General features: G+C 41.0%; 1 protein-coding gene and 1 long non-coding RNA gene across 3 annotated transcripts in view; one reads left to right on the forward strand and one right to left on the reverse strand.

Annotated features, from left to right (window-relative positions):
* nudt14 (nudix (nucleoside diphosphate linked moiety X)-type motif 14) overlaps positions 1–13020 on the reverse strand; it is a 26727-nt gene extending 13707 nt beyond the window's left edge. Inside the window, exons 1-2 of one of the 2 annotated variants that reach the window (XM_037087007.1) lie at positions 12635–13020; positions 1248–1291 (exon numbers count right to left, since the gene is read on the reverse strand). In XM_037087007.1, coding sequence (XP_036942902.1) covers positions 1248–1291; positions 12635–12715 — 125 coding nt within the window. In that variant the 5' untranslated portion in view covers positions 12716–13020. The remainder of the gene's footprint in view (positions 1–1247; positions 1292–12634) is intronic. The other variant, XM_037087006.1, reaches the window with a different exon arrangement.
* On the forward strand, positions 12151–20629 carry LOC119012839. The gene is made up of 4 exons (XR_005072614.1): positions 12151–12260; positions 12718–12843; positions 17930–18060; positions 19550–20629. It is a non-coding gene; the product is annotated as an uncharacterized LOC119012839 (long non-coding RNA).
* Positions 20630–22107: the final 1478 nt, after the last annotated feature.

The raw sequence follows: 22107 nt of genomic DNA on the forward strand, positions 1-22107 counted from the left end.
CATCTTCAGACACACTAAAAGAAAACAAACAGCTAACTCGTTTCATAAGTAATTTGTTTCAAAACCAACGAAGGAGCAGCTCTCAAAAAAACAAATTTTAGTTTTACTTTGCTTACACATTTTGCGGTACATTACCAACAAATGTGTCTTCCACATTTTCACTGGTGCACCTGAAGTATGACAACAAGTGTCCTGCAGAGAAGAAAATATCATGCACACTTGCACAAAAACGCAAAACAACCGTGGATTCATTCAATACACGTTGACTGAATTTCCACCTGGGGGACAGCTGGATGTTCCCATGGGCTATTTTCTTTTGGAAATACAGGAGTTTAAGTTTACTGCTTTTGTCTCAGTGGTACAATCTGTCACAGGGCCCTTTCTTTGGGGTCAGGAGGGGAGGAAAGAGGGTTTAAATGACCCAAAACTTTCCTCAGGGCATTATGGTACCCTGGGCAAAACAGGGAATAGGAACTGGGGGTTTGACACGAATGTGTGATATTTCTCTTACAGTGCCCCCTGTGATGCTTGGACATTTATAACCATTGCCAACTAGAATAACAGGGCGCCACTTCCCAAGTCTGTGTATGTGCGACTGTCCTCCCAGTGTCTGGCATTTTGTAGAGATGCAAGAGAAAAATGGTACACAAACACTTTTTCCGAATAGATTTCAGTCAAAATGAACAAACAGTGGATTAAAATATAATACAAATAAAACAAAAAATTAAAAATGTTTAGAAAGACAATACTGCCCTTTAAATCCAAATAAAATTGGAATTGAAAAAATATCCTGCTGTAAGAAACAAAGAAGAGACGGCAGATATGGAGTGTAAATATGGGTCAAGATTGATGCAAATCACGCTCCTTAGTACTCAAATCGCCTAAATCATCCTTGTTTGTTTATCCCTGGGAGCTACATCAGATTCAGATACTTAAGCAACAAGCTCTTCTGATTGCAAAATGTCTCATGACATGAACATGCAGCTTTTTTAAATTACATTTCAGAGCTATTTTATTGGCAGATATTCTCTGGAAGTGCAACGTTGGCTGTGCAAATCAGATTCTGTTTTAGGCCTATTCCACATCATTTTTTTTTTACCTTTTACTAAGCTGCTTTTATTTTTCAACTTATTCTAATAAAAAAAAGTTTTGACAGTTCATCAGCAAGCTGCAGCATCTTGGTGTGCAAGTGTGTAGAATAAGCTGATAGGTTTCCATACAATGGTACATAATGAAATGTGTTTTACCTGTCATGAGTACGCATGAAGTCCCAGGATTTCTTTGTGCCATTCTGCAAAGGGATAAAACAAAATAAACAGTGTCAGTAAATACTATACGAGCAACACTATTGTTATCCTCGAACAGTTTGAATTAACTGCATAGAACAGAACTGTGTCATGGTTTGGGGTTTTTAGTTAGGTCATTCTCTGTTTGATTTTGTGGGTTCTTTCCTCATGTGTCAGGCTTTGCTTTCCACTTCCTGTCTTTGTCTTTTCCCCACTTTTTTTCATGTCTGTTAATTAGTCTCCGTATATTTAAGCCTGTGATTTTTACTTCCTCTTTGTCAGTTTTTGTCCTGGTGTTGCTTTATCTATGTTTCCTGTGTTTGTGTTTGCTACTTGTGTGACCTCTGTTTTTCAGCTTTTGTTCCCCACATATTTCTGGTTTGTTCTTACTTTTGTATTCTCACTTTTTTCCTGGATGCACTTTTGCCTGCCTGGTTGTTGCCAGCCTTTTTCACCTCCACTGGAGTCAGGCTTTGGTTATAAAGCATTAATGGTGCATTAAGTGTACCGTAACTACACACTCGAATTACTGCATGTAACTTGCACAGCAGGACGTCAAATCACCTGTCATATTTTTCATTACATGATCACTGTAGATGCAATCAGCTGCCCTACAGTAGATGCTCGCTTGGGCATGTAAAAATAATCCACACCCGACAAAAACATCTGCACGTACAAAACAAACAGCACTGTACATGCACTGAACAGGAACACTTTATCAACTGTTGTTCAACAAAAAGCCCATGAGGGAAGTGTTTTCTTCTTCCATTATATACAGTATTGAATATACAGTAGATATCACTAATGCTAATAGGGTAAACAGCCAAATTGAAGATACAACTTACAGCAAACACTGGCAATAATATGCTGGTTTCTTGGAGTCAGAAATAAACAGCTTGGGGCAACATTTTAGGTACTTCCTGTGAATCAAACCTGGGAATATTGTCTGTTTGTGCGCTTTATTTGTCTTGTTATAGTCCTCAAATTTATTTATTTTATTTTCCAACCCCCATGGACTGCTGTGGGTGGTTGGGAATCTAATGCGGTGACTGTTTCCTCTGCATCCTGAGTCAGAAAATGAAGCACAGTCCACACTGTCATGGAGTACACAGAAACAACAATGGCCTTTATAAGCTGGCCGAGTTGCTGGGAGAGATTCCTGATGACTAACTAACTAAATGTTTATATGACCTATGTTCACATCAACAAGATGTGCAGCTGAACACTCCTTCGGTAAATTTCCACCAGTGCAATTACAACCAAGTTGACAATGCAGGTGTGTGGCCGGCACAAAAGAGACTGCTGGAAACACTCTTGGCGTGCAGAGATTTTACATATATGGGCAGTGACACACACACATTGTCTGACTGTTGTCTCATCACTTCATAGCCAACGTAACAATGAGGTAAACATGCCGATAGCCTCATTTTTGCAGTTTTGCAGTTCAAGGTATCAAAGTCGACTCGTGTAAACGTCTGCAGCTTTGTAAAAGTAGTGTAACCTTTTGTGGTTCTGGAGGAAGCAAGAAATCTAATAAATTTGCCGGTGCTGTTGCTCAGTGGCTTAGTTGCATTATGGGCAATGTAGGCACCATGTTTTGTAAAGGAAGAAGAATGTGCAGAATAAAAAAGGTATATCTTTAGTTCTGCTTGATTTTGATTGTTTGTTTCAAAACCATCCATAGTGAGTCCAGCAGTGTTAAAACATGGTACCGACATTACCCACAATTCAACTTAGCCACAAGTGAAATCACTGGAGGCAACTTATCAGATTACATACAGCTTCCTCTGGAGTCACAAAAGGCTTTATACTACTTTGTCACAATGCTGTAATGCTCCCCAAGAGCTGTAAATACACTATAAAGTGTAAAAATGTTGGAGTTACCCTTTCAGACTGACAGCATTGACATCTACATTTGGGGAATTTGATGGCTGACCACCTGTACGCCATTTGATGCGAGTCCTTGTTAGCTAACTGGTCAATTAGCCTAACCTTACTTACTTGCAGATATTTAACCGAGCCTGTCCACCACAACCCAGCAGAGTTGAATGATGAAGTCTGGCAGCTGGAAATAGTCCCAGACATCATTACTGCTGTTAGAGTAACACATACTACCAACTGCAAATCACCGAAGATGTGTCAATTAAACTGAAACATAAACTCAGCATCCACATTACAAGCTGCACAAATATGGTAAAGTTGGCCTACATTTTCTACGCCTGAGGAAATATGGCCTTGATTCAAATTTAGGCTACACCTCCTCTCCACCCACAAGCTCTTTCAGACACAGGGCTGACAGCCTCACTAGAACAGGCTTATTGCAGCTACAATAGAAGCGCCTTCTTGTGTGCGGGTGTGCTGATGCAGTTTCACTACCACCCAAGAAAAAGGGAGGAGGTGAAATGGCAAGCTAATTGCACTGATAGAATCAGAAATAATAAATAATAAAACTATTGTTGTAGCAACAAGATTTGAGTCGAGGTTTGTGCCACCGTGTCAGAGAGCTGCATTGTGCAACTTTAAGATTTATATCTAAAGGGAGTAAACTCACACACACCTTTAAATTGCAAAACTATGGCCTCAAAGTTACATCCCTCCCTGGAAAGACTGTAGAAAAAGTGGGAATTAGAGCACACTTTGTGTAGGTTTCGAAATGTAGGGATCATTTAGTGTTTATTTTGTGTCGACTTCTCCCTCGAACAACAACAGCTCACCTGCACTCCATACGATTAAGCGGCAATGTGGACTGGATATCATAATTAAATCCTCAAAGACAAAGACATGGTAATAGCACATTACTGAAGAACGCACCACAAAACTGTCCTGCTGACTTACAAACAAAAAACTTAACTTAACTTGCCATAAAAACCACTTAAAAACCATACTTTCATCCCAGCTTCTGCTTTACGATAAAATTGGGGTTAAAAGAGAAAAAGATTACAAAAAACATCTCAACATCATCCAAACAAACGGTCAATCGACCGGTGCATGACCCAACAGGTCACAGCCACAGGGCCTCAGTGTGAAGCCAAGCTAGCATAATGCTGTTCATGCATCATTAACTATCATGTTGTGGTGTGAAATGAGAGCATGAAGCCGAAGTTTGTGTAGGTTTAGTTATGGTACTGCTACAATATCGCCTTGATATACTGTAACAGCTACTGAGTCAGGTATATGATAGGGGCTCACTGTGTGCACACCTAAGTAGAGATTGTCTTGACCTCAATAACTGACTTGAAACTTAATTGGCATTAGTTAAAGCATCGGTGTAGTAAATGATGTTTTAGACAGATTAAATAATTGGTTTAACCCATAAAGTCACTCATAAAGCAAAAATATAAAACATTCATGTTTCCAAGCAAGTGGTATGACCTCACAATTCGATCTGGGATGCAACTAACGATTATTTTTTCAATTAAACGGTAAGTTGTTTGGTCTACAAAAGTTGCTGAAAAATGTCAATCATTGTTTCCGAAAGCCCAAAATGACATACTCAAATTTTAACAGGATCATTTATATGTTTAATTTTTATACACATTAAACATTTTTTCTTGCTAATTTTAAAACATAGAGTATCTGTAATGATGCAGAGGTCAAACAAGAAGTTGAATTCACTTCAATTATCTTTGCTCACTCTCAGCCATCTTCACCAAACTACAGAGGTAGCCTTAGCTTAGAATAAAAACACGATGTACATAGGTACGTCCACTGTGTCTCAGAATCAAACTGCTTCAGTTTTAAGGACCGCAGAGCCTGGTTGTACAAAACCATCACAGCTGATAGGGCTTCACAATTAATCAAAATAGCAATATGACCAAGTGCAATATCCAAATCGCAGGAAGTTGATTTTTGATTAAGGTAACATAACCACACAAAACCACACAAATCTTCTTCTCAAGATGTAAGTAAATAAGTTTGGTACTGGCCCCAATCAATGTCACATATCATCATGATCTTTTCAGTGAAAATGAAAATTATGAGGCAAAAATGAATCTTCCCAGTAATCGTGGATCATATCGCGATCACAATATCTGTATAAATAATTGTGATCTGAAGATCAGGCCATATCGTGCATCATCCCTAACTAGCAATGACCATCTTGAGAATCGTGTTTTTAAAGTTTCAGATCCACTTTTCTGCACTGAGGCATAATTCCCCCAAACTGACAATTAACTGCTTGCCTCTTTCGTTTTACATAAAATGATGTGCAGTATGATGTACAAGAGATTCACTGTAACTGTCCATAAACCAACACTGCCTACTCAAATTTCAGTGATTTATACACTAAGCCTTTAAGACCTGAAGACAAAAGCAATAAGATTCTTCTTTTCTCTAGCTGTCAGGCATTAGCGAACCAGTGACACCATCCAAAGTCCTCACTGTGGAGACGCGTTGTGAAAGATGCTCTGCATGCCCTGCAGACACTCACCGAGTGCAATTACTCCACAAAAAAACTTGTCATGTCAACAGAGCGTGTGCCAGTGTCTTACACGCCATCATTCCTCCTTGAGGCCAAGCCAGCCGCACCCCGCTCACTTTTCATCCATGAAAGTAAAACTGGTGTGAAGACGTGTGTCTGTGATAAATCACCTGTCATGACCGAGGAGGTGACGCGCGTCTCTTGGCTTGTTGCTTTGTATAGAGTTCTTATTGAATAATTTATGAGCCAAAGCATTTTTCTGTCAACGCTCCCTTTACAGGTAAATTGTGGGATATTTGCATGGGTAAATGTTGCTTATTAACATTGATCTACACCAGATCTGTCAAAATCCAAGCTGTCTTTATTTTTGTACTTAATATTGCTGCAGAGCAAACACTTACTGCACATAAGAACACATTTTATTTCCACTGAAGCATAAATACCTCATACTTTACAGCACTACAGTATCTTATTTTTGGGGGATATTTGCTTGCCTTAGTAGTAGTTGTTTTAGCAATGTTTAGTCAATCAAAGGTGAGTTGTAAAAGTACAAACAATACTGCAACAACTGAAAAGACAAATGTCTTGTGGTTGGATGTAAGGGGAAAGAGCCGATGCCCATAATTCATTATAAAGCCCATAGGTGCCTGACCACAATAAACTGAGGTGTTAGCTGATCATTAAGATAGATCAGCTCAAGTGGCTTTACAGCAGCTTTTCTGAGGCCTACATCTCACAATAAAGTGACAGTGTTCAAACACTCTCCGTCTGTTTTTTTTTTGCTTGACATCGCATCACATAGTCATGGTCAATATAAGATGCCGAAGACGCTATCTGTTACCTGTTAGTGTTATTTGGGCTTGTTACATTGCTTTGTGGATTGAAGTGTGGGACATTTTTCTTTTATTTGATGAGTGAAGGATCTGTTGTCAGACTGAACGCCACCAGACTGTCACACTCCTGTCCTGCTGCTGTCTTACCCTTATACAGAGACTCTGTTACTACCTCCACTGGCAGATCATAGGTGGAACAAAACTGCAACAAAGCTTCATTTTTAGAGTGGGAAAAAAAAACTTCACGCAAGACTGGAAGGCCGTAACAGGGAGAAAAAGAATGTGATATTGCTCTACAGCACAAACAAGAAGAGCTACAGGGCAACAAGGGAGCTCCCAATTGCAGCGATTTCTTGTAACAGAAGCAGATGGTGAAGGTGTGAAAAACTGATCATAAAAAAATCACTTCCAAGGAGGTCTTTTCATTGCGAAAACCTGAGTTGTTTCAGGGAGGGAAGGGAAGCAATCCCTTTCCAACAGGGTGGTGCAGGATTTAGAAAACATGGTTTTAATTTTGAGAAAACACCACAACCGAGCACATATAGTGACACCAGTACATCAGTCAGAGACTCAGAAAACAAAAAAGTATTCCAATTAATTCAGCAATGACTGATTACACTGATCAAACACTCAAAAGATGACATGTTTCCTCTCCAGAAAATGCATACTATAAAACCGCTCAGCATGAATGCACCACACACGCACACACTTGCGCACACATTTCCTCTGTAGTGTCCTGTCACCACTCACAGATGGTGGGGTTCCCCTCATTACTCGGGCCACTTGCTGAGAGAGGGGGGGCGGGGACAGCTTGAATGGCCCAGGGGAGACGGAGAATCATGGCCGACATGGATTACGACAGAGAGATTAGCCCGTGGGGAGAGAGAGGGAGAGAGACATAGACGGAGACAGAAAGGGAGAGAGAGGAAGGGAAGCAGGAACAGGCTACACAGGACCTTGAAATTAATGTGGTCCCTCTGGCTTTGGGCATCAGAAATGACAGACTCCTGTGTGAATGGCTATTGTGGGGAGGGATGTATGGTCTTGATCTTTTAGGTGCTTAAAGTCCAACAACCATCACACACACACACACACACACACACACACACACACACACACACACACACACACACACACACGCACACACACGCACACACACGCACACATACACACACACACACACACAGACTACACTGTAAAGCCGGCAGCTGCAGCAGAAAGAAAAGAAAACCTACCATCTTCAACTACAATAGCACTCTTTGAATCTCAACATGTGCTCTCCAGTTTTTTCTTCTGGGTTTAGCTTCAGTCTCTGTCTTCAACAAAGGCAGCCAAGGCTATCACACACACACATCACAACCAGCGAACTAATGATGAGCAGACTTTCAAAAATGATAATGGCAGAAGAATCTGCACCTGCAGAGGAACTGATGATGAAAGTGCAGCGCCGCAGCGTTAAAACAACCTGGCAAGTGGTTCCCCCATCCATGAGTGTCAAATCCAGTGTCAAGGACACACTCCCTTCAAGTACGCGGTCATGTGACCGTGTCCTCCAGTGAAATCCACAGAAAGCATCTAAACCTCAAATCGAATCAAGTCAGTTTACATGTACATGTCCCTTCAGCGCAAACTGAGGAGGAATCGACCACAGCATTTATCTGTGTTATTCCAATCGATGCAGGCTTTAACTTCTCACAACACATTAGGGCTATTAGAGCGCTGACCCAGTGGATTCATCCACAAGTATTTTGATGAAAGATCAGCCACACTCAACTTAGATTGGGCCTTGTACCAGTTTTATCACCAGTGTCACTTTCTGCTAAGACATGACTTGTTCACCACTGTCATTAAATTTTCAGGCACTTTACTTGAGTACTTTGATTTTCCCCTACTTTATACTTCCTCTCCACTACATTTATTTGATACATTTACTGACTAGTTATGTTGCAGATTCAGATTATTCAGCTATTAAGAGTGATGTGTTACCAGTCATACAGAGTTGTGGGTGGGACATTGTGTGAGAGAATGTTGCAACAGCCTTAAGAATGCTGAATATCTGCCCCCAGTTATGATTTAAGCATCTAATTATGAAATAACCTGTAGTGAAAGAAGGTAGTAAAGTGAAGGCAGCAAGTCATAATGAGTACACACATGAGTGACTCGGTCTCTGGATTTTAAGAAACGATATTGGATGATCCAATTAAAAATAAATAGATGTAGTTAACTTTCCACTCAAACCCAATAAATCATCATACCGCATTACTGACCCACCCCAAATCAAAGTTTTAAAAATATGCAGACAGTCCTCTCTCCACCTACACACACGAGGACCATTGCACTGCCATTATTCCAGCTCAAGCATTTAAACAACTATTCATGTGAGAAAATGTGCGTTTTAAGATCATAATGGATCTCATATTCGCTGAAGGGGGCCACCGGGGCTGTAAGCTATACGAGATAAATAATTCCAGATGAATAATTCAGATCCTTATAATGAATGAGTGGAAGGTAATTATCCCGCTCTAAGTAGCAACCCGTGATTCAACGTAAGCACGAGGCAAGGGAGATAAGAGGGGTTTCCCGGAGTCAACAAGGGACAATCACCTGCTTTGTAGAGGGAGCCGAAGGGAGAGGAGACAAAACACCAGTAAGCACTAATGACGAACAGAGCCCCTCACGCATGACATTATCTACTTTTAGGGTGCGTGTCTGTGTGTGTGAATGGGCTCCGGTTAGTGACCAGTGGCAAAGCTGCAGATGTACAGATGAACATAAAAGGTTTGGGGATGAGATGCTCCCTCGGCGTGATTGAAAAGCCTTTGTGGGGAGTCCCTGAGCAGCCCCTCCCGACTCGAGCTGCGCAGGAGAGATGACGAGGATGAAAGGGAGGACAGGACAGAGAGGGAGTCCACCATCATCTCCATTGTTGTCCATCTGCTGCCTTAGCCGTTCTGCTATTCTCTTGACCAGCTTAACCCACGTACCCCCCCCCCCCTCCCCATACTGTCACAGGTGTGAACCCCAAATGGAAAAAAAAAAACTCCTCACTGCGCTCCCCTCAACATAAGTGCCTCGGTACTTCACTTTGCTAATTAAATTGAAAGCAACGTGACAAACGAGGACCTTCGAATCACAGATGAGCACCAGTTGTAGTTTGCATTTGTTACTTATCCTTGTGCAACATCATTTTTGTTAGGGCCCATACGCACACACACTGTTTCACTGACTGCATCACTTCATGTCACCTGTGTCTCGGAAGTAAAGCTGCACATGAACACACCACAAAGAATTCAACCGATGGCCAGCTATTGTGTACATTCTATGCCTTCACGAGAGGATATACCCTGCCACTACAGCAGACAGTCTGTATCCGTCATTCAAAAAGGGGATCCAGAAGACTCAGAACTGCAAATCTTCTAATCAAGAATATGTTTGATTAAAAGTTACAAACTGCACTGGTAAAGAGGCGGCGGTGAAACATAAGGAGAAACTGCAATAAATGGTTAAATCATGGGGTTCTCTTCTCACTCAGCTGACCAGCCAATCAGACTAATTTCTCTCACTGACGGGCTTTCCAGGCAGGCTTGCCGATTCTACTCTTCAATCGACCAAAGAGCCACCAGCAAGGGCTGACTAGTGCCGTCAACTAGGGCCTATGGACACAAATCGATGGCCGGCCAAACGTCAGATGAAACGTTCATCTCTTGCGAACTGGAGAGCAAAGGCAGCACATATAAATCACATTCTCCAGTTCTAGTACAGCTGATGCTATAGCAGCAATGCCAACCCACAGAGGAGTTGTTTTCATACAAAAAAGGGTGTCATGTGGTGTTTCTATCACTAATGACCTGAATCTAATAAATACCAGTATTTGGCCTGGTAATGAATTCTGACAGCACCCTTTCCCACTGAAGACAAAAGCCAGATGTTAGTAGATGTAAGTTGGGCTTTGCTGCCCAATGTGAAAGGGGTATGGGTTAAATGACATCTGCTAGTAACAGTAAAGTGTCCATGCATCTGAGGCTTTAATACCTTAATACCTATTCTGAAACCACTGTCACTATCCAGATTTCACACAACAGAAGAAGCCAAGAACAGAGAAAGTGCACAAATATTTTGAAACCTAAAAATAAACTCATCCTGGACTGCAGCCTATGTTTGGGTGAGGAAGCATTTCTCACTTTGCCGGAGACCATCAGGACACACAGTCATCACGCTTTGTTTTCTTTTAGTGGGAAGACCTTGCAAACATACAGCTATTTTTTTTTTTTTTAATCATACACCTAGCGAATAGATAAATAATGCATAGTAGTAGAGATTTTGAGTCATGCTTCAGAATCACAATCTCAAGCTTTTCAATTACATCTATGCAGTTAACGAGGTTGAGTGTTTGATGCGTAATACGGAGGCAGCTAATGTGAGATAAATGTAGAGTTGATGAGATGTCACTCACACAAAATCCACTCTGCCAGCCCTGTTTGCCACCGTGACCTGGATAAGAAGCTATAAATGGATGGCTGGCGACTATACAAGCATCGCCAAGCCCTATAGCATAGACCGACAGGGTATGCTGGCATGAATGTGCCAAAGTAGATCTACATGACTTCTGACTTTACATAAGAAGCACTAGAAAAACATAAAAGAAATGAAAGTCCCTTTTAGACTCGAACGTCAAACCGCCATATGCAGTGAAATTTTATCCATATTTATCAAATTAACTCCACTAACAAGTCCATAAACCTACATATACATTCTTAACAAATATGCATACACATGGCGTTACAAGCAGAAAACCCCAAATAGTTGTGCTCTGATCAAACAATTCTCTTCTGATAGCAGTGCACTTTTTCTTTCTTTTTTTTTTTTTAATCCCAACTTTAAAGCAACAGAATGTAATTCTGGGGGAAAAGATTTTTAATTTTCAAATACAGCTGTCATAATCTGATGACTTCTGTTGACAGTGTCATTAAAGGATGTCAATTCAGCATCGGGTACCACAGATTTCTCAGACTTTTTTCCCAGATGGAAATACGGTTTTCCAATTATTCTAACACCACATGAATGCACTGTTAACTCAGGCAAAACTGGGTGGGATTAAAGATGCAGTATGCAACATAGAAGGAAGAAAGAAAGAAAGAAAGAAAGAAAGAAAGAAAGAAAGAAAGAAAATGTTGGTCACAAATGCCAGCAAAGGTATGGGGTTAGGACCATTATTGTTTGTAACCGCGTAATGCCACCAGACTAGTATTCTAACGACAAAACAAATAACCTTGCTGGAAATGCTGGAAGCATGGCAGTAAGTGATATATATCCAACAAAAGGTTGTAGTCCATCAGCAGTAGCAGTTTGATCAGAACTATAGGACAAATACACCTGCTAAATATGCAGTTTAAATGATTTATGTAAATGACTGCAGCTGTCCTGAGCTGTTTACACATGCTCATGCTGCAGTGTTCCATGTTGTATGCCGGACTTGTCCTGTCATTGCAGTGTGGCAGCAACAGCCACTCTAAGTGGGATTTCTAGCAGACAAGGCTCCGCAATGTTCATTATATAAACGGCCAATTTAGCTCCACGTTAACCTGAACTGTCAAGACCTCTGACCTACAGACTCCACACCACACTGACTGACTGACTGCATTCACATGGGAGCCAATTTGTCAACTGAGATCAACAAGTCTCACCTGACCTGCTGTCCCGACGGGAAAACACCACGTAACGGTGCTAAACCACGTTATCTTATCTGCAGCTCCTTATACTAATATGAAGCATGTGCTAACGTGATGCTCAACCAAAAAAAAACCTCTTCAGCAAGCTAGCGTTAGCATGCTAGCTTATCTCTTAGGTGCCCCTGGTTCAGGTCCAGCACAGAGGCGACTGTTGAGCCAACGTGTGTAAAAAACACAGCGAGTGCGGTTGTTCGGTCACCGTGTTTCATGTATTATTTCTCTTAATTGTCACCGTCTGTGTTTAAGGTCAGTTTAGCCTTCATGTTATGCTAGCCTAGCCTGCTAGCTGCAAAATGAATGGGGGGTTGGGCTAGCCTTCAGCATCCAGCATCCTCTGTCACCGGTTATTACACAGAAACACCTCACCTGGTTGTAGTGCACCCTGAACGGTTTCAGGTAGTCGGACTCTGTGCACGGAGCGACTTCAATGTTGTTTATCTCTTCCATAGTTTCCACTCGGGGCTGGATTTGTGGCTCACCGATGGTTGTCTGTCACCGCACACTAACTGACAGCGAAGGAATGTCTACGGAAGCCGGGAGAGGACATGAGACCGAACTGCGAGGATGAGCCTGAGGTTTGAAAGGAACAATGTGATGACAGGAGGGAGTTAATATTATATATTTACACACAGATTTAAGCATTTAATTAGATAAGTGCAGTAGTAGTATTGTTGAGAACACTACGATATAAAAAGACACTTCATTTGAAATAACAGTGATTTATTTTCACAATATTAACAATAAAGAATAAGAATAATAACAATACATTGTATTTATTTAGCACATTTTATACATAAAACAGAAAAAAACAGGTACACAGTAAAAATCTGCAAAGAGTTTAAAAGCAAGATATAAGCATTACAAAATAATAAAATAATAAACCGAGGTTTGTATTTTTTGTTGGTGTTATATTTCTCTTTACACCTGGACAGCAATCAATAAAGTGAATGCTCTGACAAATAAAAGGAAGGGGAAAAACAGTAACAGTTAACAGTAATAAGCATTGTTTTTTTTAACTTATTTTATTTGATCAGCAATCACATAGAATAAATACTGATTGTTGAATCTGAGAATTTACCAGGCGAATAATCAGCAAATTCCTGGAATACAAACATAGATGAGTTACTTGTCAGACACATAAATACTTTTGCTGAATAAGTGATTCTTGATCATATTATATCTGAACATATATATCTTTACTTGAATGACTTGCGGCTACCCCACTGTAAAAAAGGTGAGTTCTAAGATGTTTCATAGAGGAGTTGTCTCTGGTGCGGGTGCCTGCTATCACTTTAACTTTACCATATACTGTCCTATACTTTTTTGACAGGTACAGAGGATGAGAAACTCCTGATCGAGTCACTTGTCAATCATTTGTTTGTACTCAGTTTCTCAGCATTGTTCACGGGGTACGATTCTAGTTTGATTTGGGGTTTGATGGACAGTGTGTCAGATTCTTTGGTTCATCCATCATCCAAGTGTCTGAACTGGCACAAGCATCCATGTGAGAAGGGATTTTATTCATGTGATTATGTTGTGAGTATTTTGGGAGTGAAAGGAAATTAGAAAGTGGAAAGCTAACAAGGTCTCTGTGTTCTTGTGTTCTTTCACCTTTTCAAAGTACTCCGGTATTGTGTGTGTATATATATATATATATATATATATATATATATATATATATATATATATATATATATATGTGTATATATATATATATATATATATATATATATATATATATATATATATATATATATATATATATATATATATATTACAACAATTTATACATGCTCACATAGGAGGAAAGGTTGGGGGTACACCGTGAACATGTCTCTAGTCTATTAGCTGGCTGGCACATATAGACAGTCATTCACACTCACATTCACACCTACAGGGGAGGTTTATGCCACACACACACACACACACACACACACACACACACACACACACACACACACACACACACACACACACACACACACACACACACACACACACACACACACACATAGGGATAGCAGGTGGATTTTGCACCTAGCACTATCTTGCTGTTAGTGCTAACCGCTGCACCACCATCACTGTTTTGTGTGTGTAGCATATTTAGTCCAGCTACAGCAGCACGTTTGAATCCTGCAGTGTCCTTAAAAAAAAAGAGAAAGTCTGCAATCTGGAGAATGCAAAACATGCAACGAATATCAGGAATGAAGACAAGGGCAATGGGCATGTTGCATCTCAATGTAGTTTTTCTTTCTTTTTCTTTTTTTTTGTGTGTTTCAATGGTTGGCTCAGGGCAGCCACCAGTCACAGGTCAAATAAAGGTGATGTAACTGTTACTAGTCAGCCCAAAGGTGGAGTGCATTATTCATCAAGGGCAGCATGTTAAGTGTTTTTGTTTGTTATTCTGTGCTAGAACAAGCTGGAAGAATAATCTTTATTAGTTTACCCTGGACCTTTTTAGCCAGCTTTCAATATGCAAGTTTTGGGGCTTTTGAATTGTATCGTATATAATGAATGCACTGAATGTACAAAGCCTTGGCCTCTTGCAGTCTGCTTTTGTTGTTGTTCAGTCCCATTATCTCAAGGACATGTAATAAATATGACTTGGCCACCTGTCAAGTTCATACTTAAAGCAAAAAAGGGGGAAGCTATCACTAGAGTAACTGATAGCTACTGCTAACTGTAGCTTCAGTTAGCCTTCCAGCTGGCGATATGGACTGGGAGCTCAGTGACTAGCGGAGGACTAATGTTTACACCGCTAGCACAGGAGCTTTAAGAGCTAGCTGGGGGCTAGTTGGTTAGCATACTAAGATCAGTAGCTATCTCTGTAACACCCTACAACACATGGACATCATTACAAAACTGTTATGTCCTCACATTCTGTTTATTTATTTATTTCTTATTCTGTTTTACATTTTCTGTTGAAATTCTGACATATTGCACCTTTGAGCTGTTGTTAAAAAGACAAATCCACATTTACATCATTTTCAAAAGGAAAATGAATAACATCAGATCATCCCAAGATCTCAACAGTCTATGGGGTTAAAACTGAAATGGTCACATGTTGTATATCGTAAGAATTTAGGTATTATTATTGTTTAGAGCTTTTCATTCCAATCAAATATTGAAAACGTTGTTTCCAAGCTAGAACTTAAATTAAGTCCTGAGCAGAGAGTTGCTCCCTCTGCTTGTGCTGTACATGAAGATATGTTTCTGAAAATTATATATTTGTATAGTCCATGTAGTGGTAGTATTGATACATATCTGATCAGCACCACCCAATTTTACTGTTTGGTTTGAGACACATTGCCCTCAAGCATGGTTCTAACAACATTATAGGGAAGAAACAGGTAGTAACAAAATCTTGATCCATATTTGATGTCTTATTTTACAGTTTGATCTCAGATTTACAAGCAGTGTTTGTTTATAGGGTGCTTTCTTTGAGTGAAGGATTGTGCGGCCTGAGATGCTGGTGCCGCTGTGCATTGGCAGTGACCTCTAACAACTTGTCTAGCACTTGTCACTGTATTAAAAGATTAAGTTGGGGTTCACAGCGTGTTGCCCACCGGCCTACAGCATCATATTAGTTGAAACATGAAAAGAAGTCCAGCCACCTCACCGTGCTGAGTAATGAATAAGAAATGGGTGTGGGAGCTCTTTCTCACCGACCCTGCCTTGAAAGGGTGAGGCTGCATGATGTCACCCCCTCACATCAATAACAGCCTTATAATGGAAAACAATCTGCAGAGCTCCAATCTCGATGGGGCTGACTTCCTCCAACAAATGAGCCCCAGTCCACCGCCCACTACACAAGGACAGGACGTAACACTCTCTGCGAGCTGATTTACATCTAAATAAATACAGGCCCAGACGAAACAATGTGTGGACCCAAAGGAGGAACCGGCGTCTCTCCTCTGGGCACGTCCCATTTATATCGCCCAAACCAGCCAAGCTGCGGGGCACGATAAGACCGAGGGGACTGCCGAGATTGAAGCATTGTGCAGGAGTCACCCTGCCACACTCGGAGAAAGCGCGCACAAAGAAACTGTGGCGGGAGAATGAAGGGATGAAGCAAGACCAAACCATGACGAAGTGAAAATAAATAAGTGTACATGGATATCGCCTGTTCTGAAAACAAGCGACTGCCGTTTTAAGTCGGCACGTGAGTGCGAGAGGGGGGAACCAGATGTGCAAAAATGCAAACCGATTTCTTGGTTTTAGGACCACTCTAACTACACCACTCTATTGTTTTATGCCTGTAAGCTATAATGAAAAGAAGCATTAAACATTGAAACAACCAAGAGGTCTCATGAACCTTGGTTAGAAGTGTGCGTCTAGTTCCTGTTCGTAGCCCTCACTCTTCAGCCTACCACTCTATCGCACAAGAAACGGGACGACCTAACTCCAGGTGTCGTCGGGACGAGGAGTGTTCTGGGATTAAAGTCACAGGAACAAATAAAGCAACACTTTCATGTTACTCAGTGTCTGATTTACACTAAAATGCACCTGAGCTTCTTCCTCCTCAACGCAGTCGCCAGGAGACATGTAAAACTCATTTCTTCCCTCACCTTGTATCCTCTTGTGGGCCTCACTGGAGCATCGCCCACAAAAAGGGCCTCCAAAAATCTTATCAGCTCCTCAGCCGGGATCTGAGGCACCCGTAACGTGTTAATCCCGTCCCTCCACGAACATGCGGGTGCGGGGTCCTCGCAGTCACGACCAATTACTATCTGCGGGCGGCTGAGGCAGGCCAGACTTCACCGGGCTTAGCTCAACGCCAAACCTGGAGCCTCCCAAAGCTGCCGAACCTTCTCTTCCTGCTTGTCTGTGCCGTTCATTCGCTCACTGACTCTCACTCTGTCAAATTATGTCCATCTTACTTTCATTATTCTACTCTTTTGTTCCATTATGTCATGAGTTTTACCCTAGTTCAATAGTTTTTAACCACTTATGTATATTCCCTTATTTATTAGTGATCATATGTGATGCATTGATGAAATACTGATGATATTGACTGATATAAAATTGAACTTTTTGGGTTGAGTGGACAGTATACAAGTTTCGGGGCTTTAGAATGGCCCACAACTTGAACAAAAGCAGCCGAAAGGACCATTTGTTGTTGTGGAAACTTCATTTTAAAGGAAAAACTCTCCAGTGGTCTATCCATAGCATAGTTTATCAGCCGGGGTCAAGCAGGGATTTGGGCCAGCAACTCGGGGAATGCACTTAGCCAAGGTGGCTGCTGCACCTCTGTTAGCGGGCTCAGGGTGTGGGTCAAGATGGCCAGTTTCCAACCCGTCCAGGAGTCTGGACGTCCAGCCGCCACTCGCCTTGTCCAGGAGAGACTCCTGCATCCTCCCACGCGAGCTCGGATTTGAAAATAGCGCCGTGTGTCAAAAGGGCGCTCGATAACGCAGCTCAAGCATCATGTGGTGGAGTTGTGCGAGGAGCTGATGGAGGACCCACGGTGAAGACAGGAAAACATGATGGTGACAGGACTGTGGTTACTAAGTTCCACATTAACTGATCAGGAATGTTTTTGTTAAACACTCAATCCAAGTGTTAGTAAATGAGTTTGTGGTCAGACAAAAATGTGTGTACAGTACATTTCTACAAATTGTGGATGGAGCTGAAACCTCATTTCTGTATGTTTCAACACAGAGAGCCAACATCACTGGATATCTTCAAGGACACCTGGGGACGTCTCCAGATGATTTTGCAGGGGCCAAAACTGGCTCATTTTCCACAGGAAGTCGGATCATCTCCATCCGTGATAAAAACGACCAAAACAGGTAGTTTAGCCCAAAACATGATTCTCCCAAAGCTTAACAAACCTTAACGTTTGTTCAACTTATCTGTTTGAACTTATCTGCTGTTTTGCAGAAATTGATTATTTTTTTTTGGCATTTTCTTGGGTGTCAACTTTATAAAGTGTTTTGTGTCTAAAACATGTTGTGTTACTGTAATTTGTCCAAAAAATATGAAATATCAATCGACTGACTGAATTGAGACCCGACTCCCCAAGGAACTGACTTGACCTGAGACTTAAAGCAACAAAATACAGGTTTTGATTTGGCAAAACCTAAGAGCAGTAAAGATGTGCAAAACAAACACAAATAGGCAGACTTTGAATGGCTACACATAGCATTTATAATTAAGCTTGTACTTTGAAATAAGGGATAAAGTACAGTATATATATACACCAATAGTGAAACATTCCAGCCAAGAGCGAGGCACATGGTTGAACGAGTGAGCTTCATCAGAGTGTTGAGCTCCTGTCTTGTCAGGAGAAAGCCCCTCCTCCTTTCTCAATGCCATTGTAATGGAAACTCTCTGTCAGGCCCTTATATTTTTAGGAAAAGCTATTATTGTTCTGTTGTTGCTTGCGTGCCCCAGGATGTGTTCCCCCGAACAAGGTCAAAATTCCTGTTTTGTCATTCTACCGGAGAATAGGCGACTCACCCACAATGCTCTCTGTTCGCTGGGGTTCCTGGTACTTGTTTGTCTTCCATGGATACAAATAGACCCGAAATGGCATTCGGCCGAAGCCGAGCAAAGCTATTGTGACAGAGAATAGTGTGAATTCAGTTTGAACGCAGCTGGAAGTTACGCTGAAGTCATTTTCTATAGGTGGACCAGGCTTCCAGAGGACATGAGTTCATCCTCGAAGTCCCTCAAGACCCAGTTCTGAATATTCTAGGTAATATGTCAGATGCCTGTAATTTTAGACATAGACTGAAACTAGTCAACCATCACACAAGCAGTTTTGATGGAGGATACTGAGGCCTTAAAGGTCCAGTGTGTGGGATTAAGTGACATCTAAAGGTGAGGGTGCAGACTGCGAACAAGATTGCGCATGCTCTATAGGCCCCACGATGCGGAAGCTATGCGGAAGACAGTCGAGTCATGTCGGCTTCATGCTCCGATGAGCAGCTTTCATAGAAATCAATGGGAATTTGCCTCCGTGGCTGTGTCCAGGTATAATTATAACATCCTTGTGGCAGACTCCATGGAAGAAGAACTACGCCTGAGGTCATTCTAAGGTCATGAAAAGGTGAAAAAAAATATATGTATATATATCTATATTTAAGGTTTTATTTGTGTGTGATCAAATTTCCCAGATTTCATCAAGGTCTGCTCCCCTCTGACACATCTGTAACACATTCAGTCAGGCAAACATGTTGTTTTGCACTAATTTGATTCGAAATATCTTTAAGTAAACACCATACATTTCTAATTAAGCTTCAAGTTTTAAAGACTTTTTTTTTTTTTTTTTAACAGGCTTTGGATGCTGTGTAAGAGCCTCTCCCAGTGGATCAGCACAGGGATTAAGGGAACATTTAAATTAATACTTCTTTTGTACCTCCCTTGCTAATGAGATGTAAATATGTCCCCACAAAAGTAAAAAAAAAAAAAAAAAAAAAAAAAAAAGAAAGGAAGAAAAACCTCTGGGCTGGATGTTTCGGAGGCTGCCGGGACCACTGAAGCTTGATACTATGGGACAGCTGCTGCGGCTCCTCCGTCCCCCTGCTGTGAGGGAGCCAGCCGGACCTATTGTCTTTTCCCAAGAATGACCAGAGAATGTGGCAACTCCTCGGGTCACATAGTCTTTACTTCTCTGTTTGTGTGTGTTGGTGACTGGGGTGAGGGGTAGGACGTGGCTGTGGCCCTGTCATTCACATCTCTATGGGAGCACATGCCATCAGAGCTAATTACCTGCCTGGAAGGACCAATTAAGATCCCCTCTGATGCCCCCAAACAAGAGGGCTACAGTAGTGAGGGGAGTATGTGCAGTGACGAACATACGCGCAGGACAGTCGCATAAACATCAACTCCACACAGCTTCTATTCTTATTCTCAGCTTAGACAAATCTTTTGTTGAAAGCTTTATGTTTAGTGAATGTACAGTCGTGCCATAAGAGTAAATCCATTGTGTTTTGGCCCTTTCCCTCTGGACCTGCAGTAAAACCCTAACACTTTGTTTGAACTGTGCTGCCTTTATCTTTTCTCTAACTGTATGAGAGAAGCTGTCACAGCTGGACGCCAGCAGCACTGTGAGATAATTATGATAAGACGTGGCCGAGTCGTTCTACGAACAAACATGGCCACCGAGGCCAGAGGAAGGGAAGAACAATGGAGGCGATTTACAGCAGACTGGAGGTGTCAGCAGTCCGTCATTACAGTCACAGCAGCGGTTGTTGGTTTACTGCAAATGAGCTCTGTGTTGACCTTCCTTAAACAGTGCTTTGAAGAGCTTCTGCACATTCAGATGATTAATTTCTTGTCCAAATGTCTGGTACAAATATTTGTTCGTTGTCCTGGTGAAAACCCTCATTATCAACTCTGATGGAACAATAAACTTCAAACATTTTATTTTTCACTGACTGCACTACGGAGGATTTGTACCTTACTATGTGTTCAGTCATTCATTTCTTTCTATTACAACTTTTTCGACTAAATTTCTTAAGATAAAAAACTAGTATGTATAGTTAGAGGTATGGCCAAGCACTGCAGACACTTAGCACTTGTTTTCATGCTGTTCTATACCATTTATATACATTGTTTTGCTTTATACTTCATTGCTTACTTAACTGTGATTATACTCTGTTTTTATTGCTTTACACATTATATTTACTTATTCAATATTTCCATATTGGAGCCTCTCAGACAAAGAATTTCACATGAGTGTAATAGTACAACGGGAATAACAATATCCTGAATCTTGAGATACAGTATGGTCAAATAGAATAAATCGTGATCGCAGAATAAAGATGCGGGTGATCCCATATTATATTAAATTATATGCTGGAGATAAACATGCTGATGTTTTCTGGATTGGATCATTAGATCCAAAATGGTGGAGAAAAAAAAAACAAAAAAAAAAAAACCACGAGAAAACAAATAAACAAATAAAATGCCTCCAAAATGTATCAAATTAAAGCGAATTAGTTTCATATACAGATTTGTATTTAATCATGTACTGCGCAGTGACATAAAGATCACTTCCACTCAACATTAAATGCAACATCACATGCGAGAGGTGCAATGAAACGCCTCTCTGAGTGACAAATGTGGCTGTTTATTGGGGTTCAGATGAAGTTAGATGGCAGCATGTTGTCAACACTCCACATGTCTAATTCTGTAAAGAGGAACATTTGGCCTCGAGCAGCCTGCTTGAAATCTGTTTATCCACGGATCCAAGAGCTGTATTTCACCTTAATAACCCCATCGGTGCCCTCCCCTGACATCAGCAAGGAAGGGAGGGGTAATGTGGTAAATGTGGTTTTAGAAGATGGAGAAGTGCTTTAAGGTTTGCGCTTGTGTTAGAGTCACACATGACCACCTGCCAGATACAAAGGCGCTTTATCCAAGAAAGAGAAGAAAGGTAGCTGAGGAGCGCTTTCATTTCATCTTGTAAGACTGTTTCTATTTTTCATTTTAGATATGGAAATCCACAGATATGTTGCAATCTTACCTTTCTTTATAATCAATTTTAAATTCTGTGTTGTGGCAACACTGGGATGTTTTCAACGTGCAGCTACATAGAAACACTGATTACTGTTATTTCAAATGGTTTGATTAACTTTCAATCGTTTTCAAGGCCAATTATGACAAATGCAAGTCTCACATTCTATACCCAATTTGCTATTGAGGCAAAACTGAAATTACAGTGATTGCAAAATGAGATGATTACTGCTATTATCCTGATAGATCATTTTATGAGTCAGTTTGAAAAACATGAATATTACCTGGGCGAGGCTACTCAAGAACATCACAGCATTTATTCAGCATGAAACTGTTGTCTTCGGCGAGCTAACAAAAGAGATTAAAAAAGGCCC

Source organism: Acanthopagrus latus, chromosome 22 (assembly GCF_904848185.1).
Source record: "Acanthopagrus latus isolate v.2019 chromosome 22, fAcaLat1.1, whole genome shotgun sequence".
Classification (NCBI taxonomy): Eukaryota; Metazoa; Chordata; class Actinopteri; order Spariformes; family Sparidae; genus Acanthopagrus; species Acanthopagrus latus.